Genomic DNA, 22,388 nt, shown 5'->3' on the forward strand with positions numbered 1-22,388 from the left:
AGAAATGGAGGTGAAGATTGAGGAGCGAACAGGCTTGGGTCACACAGACCAGGATCACTTCCTGCTCCACCCTGAAACTGTCTCTCTGTGTGCCCTTTTAAGCAAGTGAGTTCCTTAGCTGTCTGAGCTTCATTTTCTGCAACTTAAAAACCCACACAATAATGCTACCCGACTTATATTATTATCAACATTATACATTTCATGGAAAGCCTGTAGTGCAGTTTCTGGCACATGCTAAGCGTGGCTCAATGCTCTCTGTAATGCACTGAAAAGCTGGCATCAGGACTTGAAACGCACGCAGACAACCTCAAAGTACATGAGTTAAAGAAGGAAAATCCAGCCGTGAGGCCTCTTGTGGGCCTCCAGCCGTTCTAGCCAGGGCATTCACAGAAAACGGCCCCACTGTCTGTGCATCTGCATAAAGCTGCTCTTCTACTTAGTGGCACACGGTTTTTCCCCCATTGCAGAGCTTCTGAGACCAACTTACAGACCCCAGAGAAGGCTGCTTCTCAAACTCCTTGAGTGCAGGGTTGACATTGTGGCTCTTGAACACACCTCCTTGATAAGATCGAATTTATATCATCCCTAAATCAAAACGGAAGCTTTCCCCAGTTCCAGGGTTGGCAGAGAGTAGTGTCTGTGAAGTCCCTTGCCCTTACACGGGGACATTGTTTCATTTAATCTTCACAACAAACTCTTTGATGTAAGGACATATGACTGTCAGCAAACATATTTTACAGATGTAAAAACAGAGGCAGCATAGCCTGGTGCTAGACCCCAACATCTTCCTCCACAAAGATTTTTATTAAAGTTGTTTATTTCCATTAAGCCATTACACCCCATACAGTCTAAGAGTTCTTCAGCAAAATGTTGAGGGAAATGTAACGTATGTTTGCCATATGGACACTTTTAAAATACATCTCCCAGCTAGGCTTTGAACTCTTAAGAGGCAAGGATTATATGCAAATTGTCCAACTCTGTCCCCACTCCCAATGAGCCAGTGCCTGATGAATGAATGCCAACAAATGTGAATTCCTTATGTCTGTTCATATTTTCCTCAAGTCTTCTTCACAATTTCTAGTTCTTGTATTTGTTTATATGTTTATTATCAGTGTTTCCTACCAGACTGTGAGTTGCACAATGCAGGAATTTTAGGGTCCAGATCTCTATTCTATTCTATTCCCAGAGCCTAGCACAGTACCCAGCTCAGAGTAGGTGCTGTGCAATGCTGGATGACTGAACAAATCCTCTGCATTCGTTATCTTTTATTACACGCATATATCTTTGTTTCCTTGCTTAAGACATGTTTCAAGTCCTCTGGAGCACGTCGACATTTGGGAATAGGCATCCAAGTGCTTACAGTACGAATTTTGCCACTGTTGGGAGTTAAGATGAGGTTCAACCAACTGCTTCTGGAATGACTTACTGTGGGAGCTAGTAGCAGAGACCTTGCGGGGCTGTTTCCTGCGTGGGTCTTCCCCACCTTGATCTCTCAAACCTCCTTACAAAAACAGCTGACTCTGGCTCCCGAAAATCGAAGGTGAGAGGTGAGTACAGGATGTGTGGAGATGCTCTAGCAGGCACTAGAGGGGACAGTGCACAGTTGCTGGTGGAAGACTGGATCATTTTCCCAAGTGAAGCGATTCCAAACTGAAACTCTCACTTAGTTTGAGTTTGTTTTTAAACGCCGGAGGAACTGCATCTCAGGAAGCGCCCTTGGGCCGCCTGTTTGGCTGCAGCGTGCACCATCCACGCAGGCCCCACGCGTCCGCCCGGGCAGGCCAGGGCACCCAGCCAACAAGGCCTTCATCTCGAAGCAGGAAATGTGTCCTTTGTCCGCTTTTCTCCCCCTCATGGGGTTCCAGGTTAATAGTCCCGTGTGCGATGTAACGGTAGGAACGACGCTTTCGAAGCCACAGATTTGCATTGGAAGCCCGGTTCTACTGCTTATAATCTGTGTAATTTCGATGAAATTCTTAACCTTCCTGACAAGTCCAGGACCGGAGTGTGAACCCACAAGTTAGATGCCAACAAACTCAGTTGTCAAGAAAATAATATTTTAATGCAGTAATTCTGAAAGTCAAAATTCATACAAAAATCATGATGTACAAAATAAATAGTATACATGAGCAGCTGGGCCCTTGGAAAGGCGGCGATGGCCCAAGAGGAAGATTGCAGAAGGAAGGTGGGAGCACGCATGGCGGAGGAGGAGGGGAAGGAGGAGAAAGGAAGGTGCAGGGGTGTGAGGAGAGTAGGCCTGGCTTCCAAGCCCACAGGATCAGAAGAGATTTTTCTTTTCTTTTTTATTTTGCAGTTCTTGATCACGCTGCGAGTTTTGCACCCAATGCTAGCGCGCTGATTCTTCCACTGCCGGGAGGAGGCCCGGGGCTCTGAGGGCCGGTCTCCGCCGTAGTGAGCTCGTGGGGAATGAACGCGGAGCTAATGGAAGCGGGGAGGAGCGAAAGGGTCGCAGCCCCGAGGGCGGTCCTGTGAGCAGGCTGCGGGGCCTGGCGCGCGGGGACCCGAGGAATACCCTAAGAGGCCTGGAGGCGCCACGCCGTGGGACCCGGAGGAAGCCCAGAGCGGACACGTGGGGTGGCCTGGGGTCCCGCGCCCACGTAGCGGGACTGCTGAAACTACATGTGTCCTGGGCTGCCCGCCGTCCTGAGCCCGAGGCCAGGCGGGTCAACGTCGCAGCACCGCGGACTTCCGCCGGAAGGACATTTCCCCTCACCTCTTAGCCACACCGGCCTTGGAGATGGGCGCGATGCGCCTTACGCCCACACGACGTTAATTTCTCCGCACTATAGCTGGGCGCGACTGAGGTCTCGGGCGGAACGCGCGCACGCACACCCCACCCACGAACTTCAGGGGCACTGAGGGGAGCTGGCTCTTTGCCCTTCGAGCAAGACTTGGACAAGGGCGCCTTGAGCTCTCTGGTCCGGAGGCTTACTGGGTCGGCCTGAGGCCTGGAGGTTCCCGGCACTTTTTGCAGCTTGGCTTTGAGGGAGCGCCTCGCCGGGACCACTGTGACTCGAGAAACTAAAACCCGCGGGGTGTGCGTCGGAAGGATCCTCGGAGGAAAGGCTCCGACCCGCCCTGCAGCCTCGCGGTGAAATCCGAGGCCGCGCCGCGCGCTCCCCATGGGGCACGGAGCCGCGCGCTGCTCTCGGCGCGCCCGGGAACGCGCCGCAGCGGCCTTGGAGGGACTGCTGCTCCTCTCTCCACTGTGCTTCGGAAGTCTTTCCTGTTGCGTAAACCTAATTTAGGAATCCAAAGGCATCAAAGCCCGTTAATGTCGCTTTTAAAGCGTCTACCAGAAGGAGCTGGAGGGAGGCTGCGGACGGGAATCTCTGGCCATGTTCGGGAGTAGACAGATGCCCTTGTGCTGAGAAGCGGGTCTCCCTTCTCCCCTTCTCTCCCGCCGCCAACGGTGGCTGCCAGGCTGTGCCCTCCGCTTGGCACCCCGCCCCACCGTCTCGGCCCTGCTTTCGACCAAGGCGCCTGCGGACGGTTGGTTAGACCTGCTGGGACCGGTCCCCGCAGCTCCCAGCTAAGGGAGCATTCGTTAGCATTCGTTAAGCGAGGGACCCTTGTCCAAAGCCGGAAACCGATTACTTCCTGGACAGTTTTGGGGGTCGACTGTCTTCTGAGTTCCGGGAGCTACAAATGAGAATTTGAAAGAGTGGTGTATATAAGGAGACATCTTCCAGTCTTCCATATAATCAAATTCCATATAACCAAACTCAGATGTATAACAAAATTTTACATTCTTAGGCTCCAAAGTTTAAACGGGATGTAAATAACAATCCAACACCCTCCTGTGGCCCCAATGCTCTGTATATATTCCAAAACTAAATTATATATGAGCACCCGAGAGACATGTCTCTCCGATCGCGAATTTGCAGTTCAAAATTAAATGTGATTAAAATTCTATATTATGCTTTACTTATGTTGGGTTTATTGTGTTATATGTTAGGCTTTTTATACACATTAGGGCATTAATCCAAAGGAATAGCAAATTCCAGGTAGGAATGAGCTATTGGCCCTATTCTAACTTAGATGAAGAAACTGAAGCTTTGAGAGGTTTAGTAACCTACACAAAGTTTCCGGGCTAATGAGTGTGTTCAAGTTAACATTCAGACTTCAGCAGCCTCCGCTGCCAGCAGTCAGCCTGAGAAGGGCCTAGAGAGGTGAGTTAACGTGCTTGTTTTGTTCCAGCCCCCGGGTGGTTTTACCTGTTAACCTGCGCTGTCAGTGGGGTTTTGAAGGGACCTCAGAACTCCCCACTCTCCTCTTTGGAAAGGCTTTGAATCATCCTTCCACAGCACCTCTCTGCCCAGAACCGGTTCCCCGTTTTATGGCATCATATTGATTTGCAAAGGCAATAAATCTAGGAGGAGGGAGAGTGTGCTCCCGATAATAATGTTGCAGCATATGTTTTACTGCCGAGGTTTCAACACCAACAAGATGCATAGCCTAGAGATCCCCAAACGGGTCACCCGGATTTGTTTAAAGTGGCCTTTTCAATACCTCTCGTTTGCCGCCTGCCCCCTAAAGATCACTCATCTTTTCTTGTATAGTGTTTTACCTGTAGTAGGATGAGCAGTCGGGGGTTCCTGCACACAGGAGACACAGAGCTGGGCTAAGGCCGCGTAGGCAATTGGAAAGAAGGAGGAAACAGATTCGTGGCAATTCAGTTTTCCCCTTGCTTCATCAAATTTTCTGAAAATGTTCCTCTCATGATATTATTCAGATTCCAGTCAGAATCATTAAGGTAATTAAGAAAGGACACAGTTTTCCTCTGTATAGAAAAACAATCGCAAGGTTTTTTTTAATGAAGTATACTTTTGCGGCAAGTTTTTGAAAACTAAATTCAGCTAACAAGGTTTGTCACGCCCTGTTGAAGCATGTATAAAGGTCTAGACTAACCATAACATCCCCCGACCTCCCCAAATCCCCACTTCTTGAGGGAAATCTTTCTTTCTGGACAAATCCTAAGCATTTGCTATAGGAAAGGAATCAGTGTGCTCCTTCCACTCAATACAAAGAAATGTCACTTACATTGAGAAGGTGTGTCTGGGGAGAGACGGGTTGGGGTGGGGGACTTTAATAACCAAAAAAGGGGTCTGGATTGGGTCTGGGTTGTCCAAAACCAGCAAAAAATTCAAGAATAGAAACGGATCCTCAGACGCATCCTGCGGTTTAATCTGAAAGCCCTCTGCTTGCCAGCCGTCGTTAACTCTACTTTGGCTCTTCAGCTAACAGCCCAGCCACAGCTGCAGGGCCAGGGACTGATCAGGGTGGGGCCCGGAGTGTGAGTCCTGCCCTTCCATCTGCTTTTAGCCGCTGGAGTGGACTGGGGGGAGATGCGCGCTCTGCCACGTCGGGCCCTGTTTTTCTCTCTCAAACGCACCTGGAGACCGGCTAGACGACAGCGTAAATTCCTTCCAGCACCAAAGTCTATGGTTTTACGAATTTCCCCAAACATTTATAAATCGACACTTCGAACTTCTATAGTGATATCAGGATGCATTTTTTAGTCACCTTCATCCAGCACCTTGTTAAAAACTATTGATACACGATGACCAAGACAGGCTGAAATCACGACTCTTCCAGATGTCATTTTGTTCACACAAACTTTTTCGACAGCTATTTTAACTTGCCGTTTTTCCCCCACAAATTTATTTCAGGAGTAAGGGGTGATGCAGTGAAAAGTTGGGGTTTTAAAAATTATTATTATTATTATTATTAAGATCCACGAAGAGGCTTCTAATAGCCAGACCAACTGGCTGGAAAAGAGAACAAATATTTACATGTACAGCTTGAGTGTGTATGTCAGCCTGAGTTTACACGGCTCCAAGCGAAGCGGATTACCCTGCGAATTCAGAGAATTTGAGTTATTCAGGCTGAGTAGGGCTAATAGGACGCCCTCCAACAAGGCCGTGGGAAGTCCTGGTCACAGCCGCCTTTGTAAAACCAGAGGGGTCCGTGTCCGCTTAGTCCGGGCGCTACCATAAGGTTCGCACTCTCCCACGGCGCGTCGCGTGGTCACTGTAGGGCTCCGCGCCCTGACCTTCGCCTTCCTTTCGGCAGCCGCCCCATTTTCCAGGGTCCCTCTAGGGAAAAGAGGAGCCCCAGGTTAGAGACGCACTGGTGAGGAGCAGAAGCAACGGTTCTGAGAGCAGCATCCTTTGCCAAATGCCCGCAGCTCTCGCTAAGCTTATCTTTCTCAGGGCTGCATTTGCTCAGCCCCACTGTCAAGGAGATCAAATTTGGGACCATCGAACGAGAGTCCCAGCCCTGGGATCTGCCCCGAGTATGGACCTGGCCAGTTGGCGCCGGTTCAGAGGCGCCGGATTCCGCTCTAGTGAGCGCTTCCCTACTTTTTTTTGGAACTTTGAGCGCAGGTAAGAAAAAGAATGGAAAAAGCGAGAACTCCCGAGGCTTCCTCTGGTCTGGTCATAGCTTCCCCAAGTGGGCCATGCCCGGATCGCGGGCGTTAGGCCGCGATGATGGGTCCTCTCCTGACAGCGCGCACCGCCCTCCCGCCCGGGGCTGCGAGACCAGGCGGGGGTGTCCATGGCCGCTGCGTCAGCCTAGTGGAGGTACCCTTTTCTCTGAACCTGTGCGGGGCTACGGTACAGCAGGGGCTACAGGCCACGCGGACGCCGCGCCCTAGGCGCGTCTTCAGCACCCGGCCCGCGGCCCCGCCCCCGGCGGCGGAATCAGGAAGCGGTGACGTGGAACTGCGCTGACTGGCTGCGGGCCTCCGGGATCGCCGCCGCCAGCAAATTAAGGCGCAGGGCAGCAAGCGCCAGCGCTCAGTATCGGTGGCTCCGCGCCGCGCTCCCCTCGCTAGCGCCCTAGCAGCCGCGCTCGGCTGGTGGCTACCTTAGCCTGAGACATCCCGGCTGTCCCCAGCCCCAGAGAGAGGAAGGACACGGAGGGAATGCTCCAGGACCCCAGGACTTTGTGCAGTTGATGCTTGTTTCCGCCTTTGGGCTGTGCAGACTGTCGTCCTGCCGAGCGCCCCGGGGCGTGCGCACCCGCTGTAGTGCTAGGTGGGCCCTCTCCTCTCCGGCTGCCCTCGAAGTCTCTGCGGCTCTGGGGCTTTGCGGTGGGGGATAGAGGCCAGTGTGCAGCTCTGGAGAGATTGGAGCTGACACTTCTGGAGCCCCTGGCCCCGCTGTAACTGGTCTCGGAAACTTTGCGCTGTGTTTCGGGTCTTTGTCTCCCTTGGGGAATCTGGACGGCAGTTCGGACGACCCAGTCCCTGGCCAGGACCGCGTGCTGGGGATCATGGAGTTCACGGCATCGCCCAAGCCCCAACTCTCCTCCCGGGCCAACGCCTTCTCCATTGCCGCACTCATGTCGAGCGGCGGCTCTAAGGAGAAGGAGGCGACGGAGAACACAATCAAACCCCTGGGTAAGTTGGGCTACCCGGCTGTCCGCCGAGGACTTGGGGTGCTGCGCATCCGTCTCTGCCCCTGTCCCCTGGCTGCAGGCGGCTCGCAGCAGCGTCTGATGCTCAAATCATAAGCCATACATCGCGGGTGGGAGATTTTTTTCTTTTGGGTCCAGGTTTTCTTTGGAGGCTCCAGTCTGTTGAATGCTATGGGTGTGCATGTTATATCTGGGCCCGTCGGGCTCCCCAGTTTCTAGAATCCATATATCAGATCGGACGTATGGTATGTGTGTATGTTCGTTGGCATAAAAACATTCAAGGAAAAATAATAATAAAACTGCTTTTAAGGCTCAACAGGAGTTACTGTGCATGTAACACCTGCTTGTGCGTTTGAAACCAGGGAGACGCTAAACGACTTCATAAGAAACCAGTTTAATTTTGGTTTTCCTCTGACTTGAATAGACAAAACAAAGCAAGCTCTTTGAAGCCACTGTAAAGCAGAAAAAGCCAGTTCTCCCTGCACGAACCATTTTATTCACTGAAGCTCTATACTTATCACCAAGACATCATTTTATAACTCGTCATTTTCAGTTGAGGTTGGCAAAAACACTAACCAGTAACCATTTCTCACATTTCTCTACTTTTAGTTATATTGTTTGTTTAACAACCTTTACCATTTATAGAAGACACTAGGTTAGGAGTAAAGGGAGAATAGGAATTATGTTTTTCTTAACACTAGTGAATTACATGGAAGAGAACCAGCCCAAGGTAAATATTTAAAAATCTCTTTACAACTCAGAGAAAAAAAGCATTCTCATCATTGCCTCATGGATCCTCAGGAAATAATTATTACACAGCCTGATCATCTGGTATCCCTACAATGTGAAAATCAGATAGCAAACTTAGTTTTTCTTTTTTAACCCTCCCCAATTTTTCTTTTCTTCTCTCTGTCCTTCCCAATACTTTAACATATCACATCCAAAATAATGATAACATGAAGAAAAGGAAGTATTCGAGATAAAAAATAAGGTGCTTGGGCATAAAGAGAGAAGTAAAATTCCTGTAGCTACTTGAAACCAAGGAAAAAGAAACTAGTAGATTTCTAGAAAACAGAATGTCAAAAAAATAAAAGTAAAAAATCTGTCTTCCAAGTTTTTCACTCCCTTCCCCTGGTTCTTCCCACTGACCTCCCATCTAAATATAAACCTGCCAAAGAATGGAGACAATCAATCAAACAAACTCCAATTGTTCAGAAAAATATAACTAACAATTTCAAAGTTATATTGTGCGACTTCTCAACATTATGCATTGCTGTTTAGGGGCCCCTGAATACTTTGTAAATATCTCAGTTTGTTACATAGCAGGAAAAGAGGATTTCAGGTGACAATTCCTGACAGAAGTGTAGACAGCAAATTGGGAAACATGCCAGGCCCAGCTGCACTGTCATTTCAACATTACTTCCTTCTCTCTTTATTTTTCTGAGAAAAACCACCTTATATCGAAGTTTGTGACTCTTGAACTTTAAAGCCATGCCCAGCTGACAACTCCAACGCCACCCCCATGCCCACACACACGTAGGCACTAGTCTATAAAATGCGTATCCCTCTCCTGGCTTTTGAGATGGGCTCTGAAAGAACTGGTGTTCTTGTTCCTTACACTGGCCAGTTCAACAGAGGTGACTGCAAGCCAAGGACTCCAGCAAGAAAAACACCTAAAAGTTCTGTTAAGAGAGAATGTGGGACTTTTGTTGAAGCAAACTATAGAGTGGGGAGGGGGATTCCAGTGTGTCCCAGGATTGCCCATTTAAACATGCAAAGTCTATTTAAAAGAACAGCTTCAGTCCGCTGAATCATTTCTATTTCGTTTTCTTCCTTTCCTATTTCCCATCCTGATGCATTGGTCAGTCTGTGGCTTAGGGAGTTTGCCTCTTTCAGTTGTCAGCCAAAAAAAAAAAAAAAAAAAAAAAAAAATCATTAAGACTACTTCTTAATTCTCTCCGAAGACATTATGTGAATGTGTTTCTGAAAATATTAGTAGAAAATAAGATTTTGTTATGGTATGGTTTCCTTTCTTTAATCTGAAAAAAATCAGGATGGCAGTTAATTTGATTATTCTTAAGTTAAAACATTTTCATTGGTTGGATTATCATTGCATGAGAAGTAAAAGTAAAACCATTCTGTTTCCTGTTTTCTTCATGCAAAGATGTGTAGGAAATAAAACACCTTATGATCTGTGCGTGTCCCATATGCCCACACACATCATATACATGCACATACATACATTTAGAACTGGCTTTGATTTCTTGAGGACTCTTAAGAGATCAACTTCACATTGCAAATTCAAGTAGTTTCTTTTTTAAGGGATGGAAGATAATTGGGACAATTACAAAAGTCTCCCTGTATTCCATCAAAGTGACTGGTGTAGTCCGAGGCCCTTATCAGCTGTGGGGGAGAATGTTTGGTTCACAGGCAGCAGTATTCCAGCCTGGTGGTGGATGGCGGAGCATTCTTCTCACTTTAATACACTGCTGGCTTGGGTTTGAGGTGGTTTTCCTCACTTCTAGGACCTTTTTGGGAGACAGAAAAATTTTATACATCACCCCTCAAGTAATTCTTCTAAGCCTCTTCTGAAAATGGCCCACAGAACCTGCTCCTGTGATTTAGCAAGTTGTACGCTAACATCTTTCATAAGATCTCGGGCTGGGAGGAATATTACATAAATGTTCTAACTCTCATCATAAAGCTTACAAAACTGAAAGTCAGGCACAGAGGTGAAGTGACTAAACATTCCCCATTTTTCTTTCACCCTCCTATCCTCCTTTCCTTTTCTCTTATGGAGAGAGGGCTCCAGGAAGGAAGGGAAAGTTCCTCTCCAAGTGAGGAAGGTGCTGATCTCTTTGCTCCTTTGGTCTCTCCATGGAGAAAAATTTCTCCTGGTTGTCAAAGAGGCAGGACTGGCATCAGTTCCATGAGCTACAAAGTTCAGAATTTGGGAGAGATGACAATAGGAATATTTGCTTTGCATCCTTCATGCTCATCACCTTTCCCTCATGATCATCACCTTTCCCTTCTTCCTCTCTTACATTTTTGTTTCCCAAAGTCGCTTGCAGTACTGGTGGAGACAAGTAGTCATTCTAGAACTCACCAATTTGGTCAGGAAACACTGGGCATGCTACTCTGTGGGAATCCCAGGTAATTTTATACAGTATACAGTGATAGGTCATTCCTGGAGCCCTGCTTGGAGTTTCTGAGCTTAACTTTTCCTGAGTCAAATCCAAGTGACCATTTTGGTTATGCTGTTCTTTCCAGATCGTTCCTTGTTGAACAGTGTCAGCTGTCATTCACAATTCTCTTTGCCTCCAGAGCAATTTGTGGAGAAGTCGTCCTGTGCCCAGCCTCTGGGTGAGCTGACCAGCCTGGATGCTCACGGGGAGTTTGGTGGAGGCGGTGGCAGCAGCCCGTCTTCCTCCTCTCTGTGCACTGAGCCGCTGATCCCCACCACCCCCATCATCCCCAGTGAGGAAATGGCCAAAATCGCTTGCAGCCTGGAAACCAAGGAGCTTTGGGACAAATTCCATGAGCTGGGCACCGAGATGATCATCACCAAGTCTGGCAGGTAGTTGGGACTTGGCGGTTGGGGGTAGAGAGTCAGGACACTCCCTGGGGAGCTGAGGGTGCTTCCAGGAACTGGATGAGAGCTGGCTGGTCGTGGAGCAGAGAGACAGCTGAGCTCCAGGGCAGCTTCTTTCCACCAGCTTGCATTAAGAGCTACAGGATGTCTAGTCATTTGCGTTCTCAGGATTTGGTCATGGGAAGTTCCACCCTGCCTTTGTTGAGAAGGGCACAGGGACCAGGGAGGCACACTAAGCCTGAAGGGTGTGGTCTGCTTTCCCTGGAGCTGGAGAAGGTTTGGTGGGTGGAGGGTCGGGATCTGGAAGGAGGAGGAATTTGTGCCAGGGGTGCCTGGTGAGCTGCTGGATGCTTCTAGATAGGTGAGTAGCTTCCCTTTTATCAGCCTCAATTTGCAAAAGCTGCCAGCTCCCATTAAAGACTGAAATTAAAACCTGGGCGGAAGAATGAAATTTGAAACGATAAAATTCCCTGTAGGAAGGAGCACTGCTCGGGGCCTCTTGGCGCCAGAGCCGGGCGGGCTTTGGCCAGGCAGGAAGCTGCAGGGCTGCAGGGAGGTTGGGATGGGGCAGAGGCCGGCAAAACTTGGTGGCTCTAGCTCTTGGGACTGCAGAAAATACCTGCAGAAATCCTTCCCAGAAACCTTGGCTTTTGGCTTTTGTTTTGCAAGAGCAGAGTTTTCTGGCTGGGATGCGGGTAAGTTGTGTGACTGGGCCAGCTCCAGGGACGTCGGTTCCTTGGACACTTAAAGTGCTTGATCGTTAAAATGAATAGGGTTTTCCCTAATCACAGACCTTCTGGTGTTAAAACATACCCCCACCTCCACCCACACCTTTTCACCTAGCAATTAACACTTGCAAAGGTGACTCTTAAAATTATCTAGGCTTGGAAGAAAACCCTGTCTCTGTATTCACTTCTCTGAGGCTGTAAACAAAACAAAAGAGGGGTTTGTGGACCGGATAGAGAGGGGAGTCAGACCCTTTCCCTCCCTCCCTTCCTCTCTTCCTAATTCAGGCCAGTTTATTAGGCAGCATAAACAGGGCCCATTCTCTGTCTCTCTCTGTCAGGAGGATGTTTCCGACCATCCGGGTGTCCTTTTCGGGGGTGGATCCTGAGGCCAAGTACATAGTCCTGATGGACATCGTCCCTGTGGACAACAAGAGGTACCGCTACGCCTACCACCGGTCCTCCTGGCTGGTGGCTGGCAAAGCCGACCCGCCGTTGCCAGCCAGGTTCGTGCCTCCGGATTTTTCACCGAGAAAATTGTTAACGCTTCTGTCAGAATGTTTCTGGCTTGTGTGAATTTTAAGCAAGTGTGTTTTTAAAGCAACGGGCTCTGGCAAGAGAGCATTCCAAGCCTGGACACTCCAGGATTGACTACACAAAATATGGGCTAGGCTCTGAGAAAGGTAGTTTGTGCATAGAGAAAACACTATCTTTAAGTTTATGTTTCGTTAGGCAGCAATTCATTTCAAAGTTTTTCTTAAATTTCAGTTAGAAATGTGGACCCATTTTGTATAAATATAAATATAGACATCCTCTAATTGCTGCTTAAAACCAGAGTGAATAAACCTACTGATGAAATGGTTGTCCTAAAATTCTTTTTAGAAGAGTGTATGTTAGTAAAATGGTTGCTTATAGTATTTGTTAATCATATAGTTATAACTGCATATAATAAACACCATTTAGGTAAAATTCAGTTGTTTTTGACCAATAAAGGTTCAGAGATTTTTAAGTTAAAAAAAAAAAAAGCTAAGTTTTATTTTCTCCCTTTATAATTTTAGCGGATGAATGTAATTCAATAACAGGTTCTTTTACATGAAACATTCCTCAGTTAACTTATTAGGGATCATGCATATTTACTCTTGTGAAATTCATTGCTAATACAGTTTTTCCAGGAGTACCATCCTTAAAAAAGCACATGCAAACCTTTACTATTATTGTTTTAACCAAATGAGCATTCTAACAGGAAAACATACACTTGCTTATATGAAGAATAATAGATGAAGTTACAGGAATGTAACTGCCTACTTTAATACAAAACAAAACATATTTGCTGACTTTATATTTGGGATTTTAAAACCCAGCTTCATAACTTTTCTTTAATGACTAATTTTTGTTGTTTATGTTTAATGAGTAATTTTTGTTGTTTAATGACTTTTTGTGATTGATTGAAAGTTTATATCAGAGCTAAGAATTTATTTAAATGTACAGATTAGGGAACTGTTAAATTACGGCTGGTACTTTGTGTCTAGTCTGGAGTCATAGTCAAGACAGAGAATCAACAGACAATTACACATATGGTTCAGATAGAATATTCAGCTTAATTAGTAGTTTATTGTATTATTGAGCTTATCATATGCTAAGTGCACTAGAAAAGAGATTAAAAGCAATCTCTCAGAGTTTTCCATTCTCGGAAGAGACTAGAAAGGGCGTCTTCCCAGCCCTTTCAAATCAGTATATTAAATAACTGTCAAGACTAAGAAAATCTAAAAAACAATTGCTGCTGGGTTTTTTTTTTTAGTTGAGTAAGATTCACCAGTTTATAATAGATATTAAAATTAATAAAATTAGTGTTCTTTTCTATTTACTATTAAATAGTTTACTATTATTCTTGAGCTTCCTTCCAAACTTTTCAATATCATTTTAAACCGGAGAGAGTATTTTAGCAGATTCCTAACCATTTTGTATAAGCAAACCCTCCTTTTTTTTTTTTTTTGCCTTCCAGTCTTTCCTCTAAGAAGTTAATCACTCTTATTAAACATACATTTTCTTCCTATCTGAAGGTATGGGGAGCTGATGCAGGCCAGCAGGACTTTGGAAATATGACATGCCCTGTTTATGTTACTAATCTGCTCTGGTTGGAGAAGAAAAGTGTGTACCAATACACTATCTTAACTGAAGCATGTTTAAGCTATTGCTGGAATTTTAAGTCCCTGGGGGACTTGAGAGGAGGGGCTTCCTGTATATTTTTTTCATTCATCCTAGTTCAGCTTTTTTAGATTGATATTAAATAAAAATGTTTAGCTTATGGGATAAAAATATTATAGATAATTTAGCAACTATTTATTATTATTAAAATAAATAGTTTGCTATTTATCTGTCTCCATAAGAGAAAAGCAAAGAACTTGGGAGTTGATAATTTTTGTACTGATGACAAAAATTTCCCATGGTTTTAGGACTTTGAAGCGTTTTATTTCAGGCTGAAGTTCATTGGTCAGTCATTCCTAATCAGAAGAAATAATGCTTGACAATATCAATTGATTGTAATAATAAGCAAGATATTACTTACAATCTAAAATAATGTTACATTTTCATATAGGACATCTCCTTTTCTTTAAAGCACATAATATTTAAATACATTAATATTTTATTAATAGCTATAACATGGTAAATGTGATCCTTAAAGAGGGAACATTTCATCAACTTTAAGACTTTAAATAATGTTGAATTTTTTTAGAGGGAGGAATGTGGTTCTGATCAGTAAAACAACTGCACCTATAAAGCTATAGTCTTGGAAGCATGGTACTTGAAAAGTGATTGTGTTATCAAAGAATAATTGAAAGGCAACTGTGAGCACTCCTCCTAAAAACAGTGGAATTAACAGGCAGGCAAATGCCTGAAGCCTTTACAGTTTCTCTGTAGGTCTGGTAAGAATCTTTGGTGCTGTCAACCTTTTTGTGCATTGCTCCTGGCGGACTTTGTGAGTTTAAGCATTTGTATAGAATTCTTCTATTCTTAGTCTTCTGTATGACAAACCATGGCACAGATTTCTTGTTCTTCACATGAATAGTACAAAGAAGATTTTATGACTTCTATCCCTTGCTTTTGCCCTAGTAAAAATATTTATGTTTAATTGTAGTTATAAGGATCCTATATAAAATTTAGGTGTAAATAACCTGTTACGTGGATAAAGGAATTTGTCCTATAAAATCAAGGATTTTGCTTCCCCCTCATTAGTTCTGTAGTCTCTCTCTGACTTCAGAAAGACTTAAGTCAAGAAGATACCAGGATGGGGACTTACAAAGAGCTGCATTTAAGTCGATTATCACAGGTAGAAAAAGTGACCTGCATTTAACTGTAAGTGAGTAAAAGATTGCCTTGCATGTAGCAACTGATCAATAAATGATAAACAAATTTTTCCCATCCAAGTGAGAGCTTTTTTTGGCTTGCACTGTTTACAAATAAATAAATTGAATAATGTAAAGTGTGTCTAGCTTGTTTTAACTCTCATTCAGTGAGCACATAAACAGATAATGGTGAAAGTGGTAGTGTTTAATGTAACAGGAAGAACACAATGCCAGCTGGCCTCTGGACTACTGGAAGTTCTCCATGTCCCTATATTAAAATTACTCCGTCTTGTATTTACTAAGAACACAAACTTTAAACCTTCAAGTTTAAATAAATAGATTCTCTAAAATTATTTTCTCGTTTAAATTATTTACGTTTTCATTGTTATTTAAGAGACGTTTATAATAGGAACTTATGCAATTAGTGTAAGCTAGTTTTTCTTTTGAAAGCACTTTCAAAAAGAAGATATTGCGTTTGATCGAAGCAGACCAGTAGTGGACTAGATAGATGAACACACACACACACACCCCTTTAAAAAATGGCTTGCTCAGCTTTTAATAGAAAATTTGTTAAGTATTATCTCATTTAGATAATTGGTACATGAAGAAATACATTAGACATTTTAGAGTTGTTTTGACATTGCAACAGTAATAAATTTGACATATATGGGGCGGTAAAATTTACCACTTATACATGGTTTATGTGTTCCCTTAGAATTAGAACATTTTATAACCCACAGAGACAGACTTTTTAAAAAAGTCTCAATAGTTTTCTCCTAACTTTCTTAGGCTCTATGTGCACCCAGATTCTCCTTTCACTGGGGAACAACTACTCAAACAGATGGTGTCTTTTGAAAAGGTGAAACTCACCAACAATGAACTGGATCAACATGGCCATGTAAGTACCGTGCTTTGGACTGTGCAGGTTCCCTGAGATGGAATGGACAAATCACACAAAACTGTCTCTCTCTGAGTCCCTTCCTGCCTTCCCTCTCCCCTTCCCACCTTCTATCTCTGAGTCATTTTATGGGAACATTTATGTGTTCTTCAGGGGACTTTGACTGATTTTGTTAATAGGTCATTTACAGGGATGCTATGCCGTATGCCATTTCTATGCAAGAGGGTCAGGGATCTTCTGTCCCGTGGAACTCCTAGGCTTCTGAAATTGCTGTACCACCAGAGCCAAGTAAACTAAGGGAATATACATTTTTTGGAGGCTACTATAGCCTGTTGTTGGGTTAAGCATCTAATTTCTGTCAGCCGCATATCAGATAATAAAACCTAAAGAGAATAGGGCTAGGACCTCTGATGGGGGTTTCCCAAAGTGTGTTCTATAGAACATATAGATGAAATAACAAAAGGATTTTATGTCCAGATCAGTTTGGGAAAGTGCTGTTTACTCATTATGTAACCTTTTTTTTTTTTGGAGAGTTTCATGAATATTAAAGCATAAAGAAGCCCTGTATTAAAAACAAAACAATTTGATTTTGTGTCAGTATAAAGTTTATGAATGTGGAAAAAAGAAAAATTAACTCTGTGTTCTTATCAGTAGTTTAATAGAACAAATAGTCATTGATGCAGGCCCTTACATATTTGATAAAATGCCTTTTTAAGGCACTGCTGGGATGTTACTTCATGCTCTTAAATAAAGATTCACATAAAAATTCTGTCTTAGATTTTATGCTAAGAGAACTTTAGATAAACTTCCATAATTTTTTCTTCTTTTAATAATTTTTAATTGATACATAATAATTGTACGTATTTATGGGGTACATGTGATATTTGAATACATATATACAATGTGTAAGGATCAAATCTGTGCAATTTAGAGGAAGTGTTTGAAGACCTTCTCAACAAAGATGGTCATAAGTAGACAATAAGAAAGTTCCAGGTTTGGTTTCAAATGGTTGGATTAGACCTGGAACCAAATAAATCACTTTAGGCGCTAGCACTACCCCTCTGCCCACAGGAGACCGTGTTTATTAAAACCAAGTCAGGGTAGCCACTTAACTCAGGACTCTGCTGGTGGTGCTGTTGGGATATTGGAAGTAGCTTAATATGCTTCTGTTTTTTTATGTGTTGAAAAAGAAAGTTGATCTTTATCTTTAAGGTTATTGGCATAATTTTCTTTTCTTTTTTTTAAATATGCTTCCACTTATAAATTTTTTTTTACAGGTTAAAATTTATGAAGTATGGAGTGATTTTTTGTAGGTCAGTGATCATTCTTAACGTCATTTATATTAAAATTTCTTGAACTTTAATGGAAATTTTTGCAGGGATAAATGAAATTCTTTTACGATTCTAGAATTTTCTATATATGAAATTTTTAGAGGAATTATTTGAGTCTTTCCAAAAATACTTGAGAGCCATTTTGAGATCAGTTGTCCATAATTGAAATGCTTTTCTTTTAGCATCAGCTTCGTTGGGTAGTAATAGCTCTAAACTAGATTTCAGAAGCTCTAGGGTCTAGCCTGGATATACCAAGATTATACCTTAAAAAAACTGGTTAGTCTTAGATGGTTGCTTATATGCATTTTAGATTTAAAACTTTTATACTGGTCAGGCACGGTGGCTCACACTGTAATCCCAGCACTTTAGAGGTTGAACTGGGAAGATTGCTTGAACCACGGAGTTTGAAACCAGCCAGAGCAATGTAGAGAGATCCTATCTCTATGAAAACGAAACAAAACAAAAAATTAGCTGGATGTGGTGGCATGCACTTCTAGTCCCAGCCACTTGGGTGGCTGAGGTGGGAGGATCACTTGGGCCTGGGAGGTCGAGGCTACAGCGAGTTGTGATTGTGCCACTGCAAGTCAGCCTGGGTGACAGAGCAAGACCCTGTCCCCCCAAAAAATTATATTTAATATAACCCTTTATCACCAGAATTAGTGTATTCTGAAAACTATTAATACAAGGAAAGATTTTTAGATCCTGTGTTGTTAAGCTAACTTCTTTGAATAGGTTCTGAAGAAGCCTCTCTTACAGATGCAGTTTTAGTTTCAGAAAAGGAAACTTTTTTATTCTCAAGAATTATTTCTTGAGTGAAGCAGAGTCTACATTTCTATTAGTGTTCCTTAGTCCTCAAGTCACAGGAGGGCTTGAGCAGAGAGTCAAGGAGCCCTGGGGTCTTAGAGGCTCAGTCTGGTGTCTGAGTCTGTCCAGTAACCTTCCCCAAAGGAAATTAACATTCAGGTGGTAGAACTGGCGGAAGAAGAAGCTTATTTAAAGCTTAGGGCATATTCCATTTTGGTATGTGTATGTATGGGTGACTGGGTATGATGTGAAAATTCTTCCTGTCTTCTCAGTAGAATATATGATGAATGTTAATTTTTTTCTTATTTTAGTGATAGGAGGAAAATATTTGGTTTTGTTACTTCAACTTTATTCAAGCATTTGGCTGAGGATCAATCGCTTGAAATCCTTGGAATAAATGCATTAGACAAAGAGATCATATTATCATTCAAAAACATTATTTTGATTCATTTAAAGATCTCCTTTGTTTCAGTTATTCCTGTTCCAGTTTGAGATCATAAAAAGGCAGCATGTTCAAAATTCAATTGCAGTTGAAACCCTGTAACTTTAGGTTGCCTTACACCTCAGCATAGAGAGCGAGCGATTATATATCAGTTATCCCACAGTGACTAGTATTCAACTCTGCTAAAGTCAATTGGCAGAAACACTCATGCCCAACACCCAGGTTAGCCAAGAAAGCCAGGGAGCCATCAGTTGCATGACTAGCAGCAGCAACCAGCAGAGTGCCATTGGTCCTGCCAGGCTGTTTATCGTGTGATGTCACCTGAGAGTTGCGCTCTCTGCTAGCTCCTTGGAGAGGAGGGCATACAATGTGAGCCCTGTTATCCCCAGAAAGACATACCCCCAACTTTTGCAGACTTAGATAGCTGTCTGAATGGCAGGAGGGAAGATGTGAGAAACCTTTTCTATCTGAAATTGAATTTTATTGCCCTGATGCATAATGGCTAGCTTTTATATTTTATTTAAAAGATATATGAAAAATACTATCTCTTGGCTGCCTTGTTAACGAGGGTGTGTTTATGATTTCTGAGTACTTGGCAACTTTTACTGGCTACAGAATGGAAGATGGCTATCATGATTCAAGTTTGGTTTAATAACTGGAAGTTAGAAATCAAGGAAGCTGTCATAAATACTCCTTCTATTACTAATAATAATACAGTTCACATTTACTGAGCACTTCCTGTTTCCTGTGTGCCAGCCCTATGAGGTTAGTACTGTTTTTGCATGTGAGAAAACTAGGAACTGGGGAGATGAGATTACTTGGCTTAGGATTAAAGCACTAGAAACTGACAGATTCAAAATTTTAACCCAAGTCTGTCTAACACCACACTGCTTTTCTAAACTCTTATTTTTTTCTCCATAAATAATAGTCTGGCCTCTTAGAATATATGATTTCTTATTCTAGAAAATTTAGACTTGCATCCTTTGGTCTAACTTGACTAGCAAACCAAAAGTATTTAAAAGACTATTTTTAAAAATAGGTGAATCTTATCCTTCAGATGACCCCTCCCCCTACCATTTTAGAAAGGACACTTGAAACAACCTGTGTGGTTTGCAGTTGTTTTGGTAAAATGTGATTCACAACAATGACTCTGCAGGATCTTGTGAAAATGATTTGCCTTAAGGCTGGAAAGGGTAGATCCGTATCTTAAAATTGACTTTGAAATTGTAGACTATTTGGTTCGTTCTTGCCTCACTGTAATTTCGCCTGTTTAGCAGTATAAGTATGTAAAATTCAGTACTTGCCATCTTTTTGTTGTAGATAATTTTGAACTCAATGCATAAGTACCAGCCAAGGGTGCACATCATTAAGAAGAAAGACCACACAGCCTCATTGCTCAACCTGAAGTCTGAAGAATTTAGAACTTTCATCTTTCCAGAAACAGTTTTTACGGCAGTCACTGCCTACCAGAATCAACTGGTGAGTGTACAGTTCACAATTTAGTTCCTGCATAAGAGAAGGATTTAGGAGGTTCTTATATTTTCTTGGAGAGAAGAGATATCCCAGTACTCAAAATGGATGTTCTCTTTGCAGAGAGCTATTGAGTTTCAGTGCTAGGACCTCTAAGAGTGTGTTGAATGACTGTGTATTACGCTATATTTTCTAGAATCTCTGTATTATGGGTGAGGTTTTTAACTGCCCACTTCCCCACCCACACTCATCCCAATCTGCTTTCTCACATTTTCTTCTCCAGAAAGTTACTTGCCTCTTTTTCCTCCTTCTGGTAACATGTATAACCATGTTCTTGTTGCTTCATAACATTTAAAGGCTCAGTTTCTCTGCTGAATTAAACACACCTATTCTATCCAACTGCCCAAACTGCTGATACTTGAGATATTTTGTGAGGTTTATTCAGCTATAGTTTAGGGTGAGATAATTCTGGTAAAATGACTTTAAGTGTCTTTTTAGATAGTAAACTATAGTAGTACGTAACATCAAGATATCTGATTTATATTATTGAATTATATGCAAGGTGAGTATCCCTAATACAAAAACCCAAAATCTGAATGCTCCAAAATCTGAAACTTTTTGAGCATTGACATGGCACTCAAAGGAAATGCTCATTGGAGCATTTCGGATTTTAGATTTGTAGATTAAGGATGCTTAACCTGTAAGTATAATGTAAAATTCTCAAATCTGAGAAAATCTGAGATCCAAAATACTTTTGGTCCCAAGCATTTCAGATAAGGGGTACTCAACCTATATTTTTTACTCTCTGTTATACATCACATTTAAGATTAACGCATTTCTGGCCAGGTGCGGTGGCTCACGCCTGTAATCCCAGCACTTTGGGAGGCCAGGGTGGGTGGATTACCTGAGGTCAGGAGTTCAAGACCAACCTGGCCAACATGGTGAAACCCTGTCTCTAGTAAAAATACAAAAATTAGCTGGGCATGGTGGCAGGTGCCTGTAGTCCTGGCTACTTGGGAGGCTGAGGCAGCAGAATTGCTTGAACTTGGGAGGCGGAGGTTGCAGTGAGCTGCACTCCAGCCTGGTTGACAAAGCGAGACTCCACCTCAAAAAAATAAATAAAATTTAAAAAGGTAAACAATGCATTTCTTCATCCATAGGGCTTATTCCAACTTAGTAAATATTTATCAAGGCCATACTAAGGGCCATGTACTGATAGATACTTCCCATACATTTTCTTCTTTTGTGCCTAGCGTAAGCTTAAGGGGCTGTGGCAGTACTAACACTCCATAGGTGAGGAAGCTGAAGCTAAGGGAGGGTGAGTAACTTCTCTCCGTCAGAAAGGACCAGCAATAGAATTCCTTTTCATACGCTTCAGTATAAAAGGAAGTCACGTGCTCAGTTTACTTGACACATTCAGTTGTTCATGACCTCTCGGTGCCTTTGTGTCTTGTGTTTGTTTCATTGGTCATAGGTAGCCAAGACTGTTGCTCTCCTCTTGTCTTGATGTTGTTAGGTTTTGGGTTCTGAGTGAGTAGCTGTTAGATGCTGCCTGGCAATGGCTCAGAGTCCAGAGGGGGATGGTCACCTGGAAGCGAGGTGGTGTGGAGACTCTCGGGAAAGGCAAGATGAAGCTGACATCACAGCCAGCCTCACACAAATGAGATAGCAGAAGCCTGGAAAAGGGATGTGTGCACATGGCCAGAGTGGATGCACATAAGGCTTACTCTCCTAGGATTTCTGTACAACTTTGAGTAGATTTCATTTCACCAGTGGCTGCTATTTTCCTTACCTATATATTAGGGCCAAGAACTGACCAGACCATTTTAGGGGATTGCTGTGAAGATCAAACATAGTGGTGTGTGTAGGCTTGTTCCAAACAAGCCTTTGGAAGCTGTGGGAAGTTGCTCTGTAAATAAGGCATGTGGTTATGATTGGGCTATCTCAGAAATGTCAAAAGAGAATTTGTCACTATTTGGATTTTAAAATTTTAGTGGCATATTAGTTAATGAGATAAATTAAGGCATAACTGTTATCACGCTGGTCATCTTATAGTAAAGACAAGTATTGTAACCTTTGAATTATCTCCAACATGGTAACACAGGAGTGGAAACATTCACAGAATGCCCAAGCTAAAAGTTGGGGGTTAGATGGAAGCCTTCGAAGGCCTAAAGCACTAATGCTATTTCTCTGAGAATCTGGAACACTGAAACCAGCAATCCTGTTTTTAATTTATTTGAGGGCACATGGAATGCAAATATCATAGGCTCCAAAAAGATTCCTAAAACATTCCATTCATTTTACACTAATGGATTTCATAGCTTTTATAATATATA

General features: G+C 43.2%; 1 protein-coding gene across 1 annotated transcript in view; it reads left to right on the plus strand.

The window, feature by feature from the left end:
* Positions 1 to 6,822: 6,822 nt before the first annotated feature.
* Positions 6,823 to 22,388, plus strand: part of TBX20 (T-box transcription factor 20) — a 54,106-nt gene continuing 38,540 nt past the window's right edge. Inside the window, exons 1-5 of the mRNA XM_005549809.5 lie at positions 6,823 to 7,429; positions 10,771 to 11,023; positions 12,105 to 12,269; positions 15,897 to 16,005; positions 19,903 to 20,061. Of these exons, the coding sequence (XP_005549866.1) occupies positions 7,303 to 7,429; positions 10,771 to 11,023; positions 12,105 to 12,269; positions 15,897 to 16,005; positions 19,903 to 20,061 (813 nt within the window). The 5' untranslated portion in view covers positions 6,823 to 7,302. The remainder of the gene's footprint in view (positions 7,430 to 10,770; positions 11,024 to 12,104; positions 12,270 to 15,896; positions 16,006 to 19,902; positions 20,062 to 22,388) is intronic.

The sequence above is a fragment of the Macaca fascicularis genome, chromosome 3 (genome assembly GCF_037993035.2).
Source record: "Macaca fascicularis isolate 582-1 chromosome 3, T2T-MFA8v1.1".
Classification (NCBI taxonomy): domain Eukaryota; kingdom Metazoa; phylum Chordata; class Mammalia; order Primates; family Cercopithecidae; genus Macaca; species Macaca fascicularis.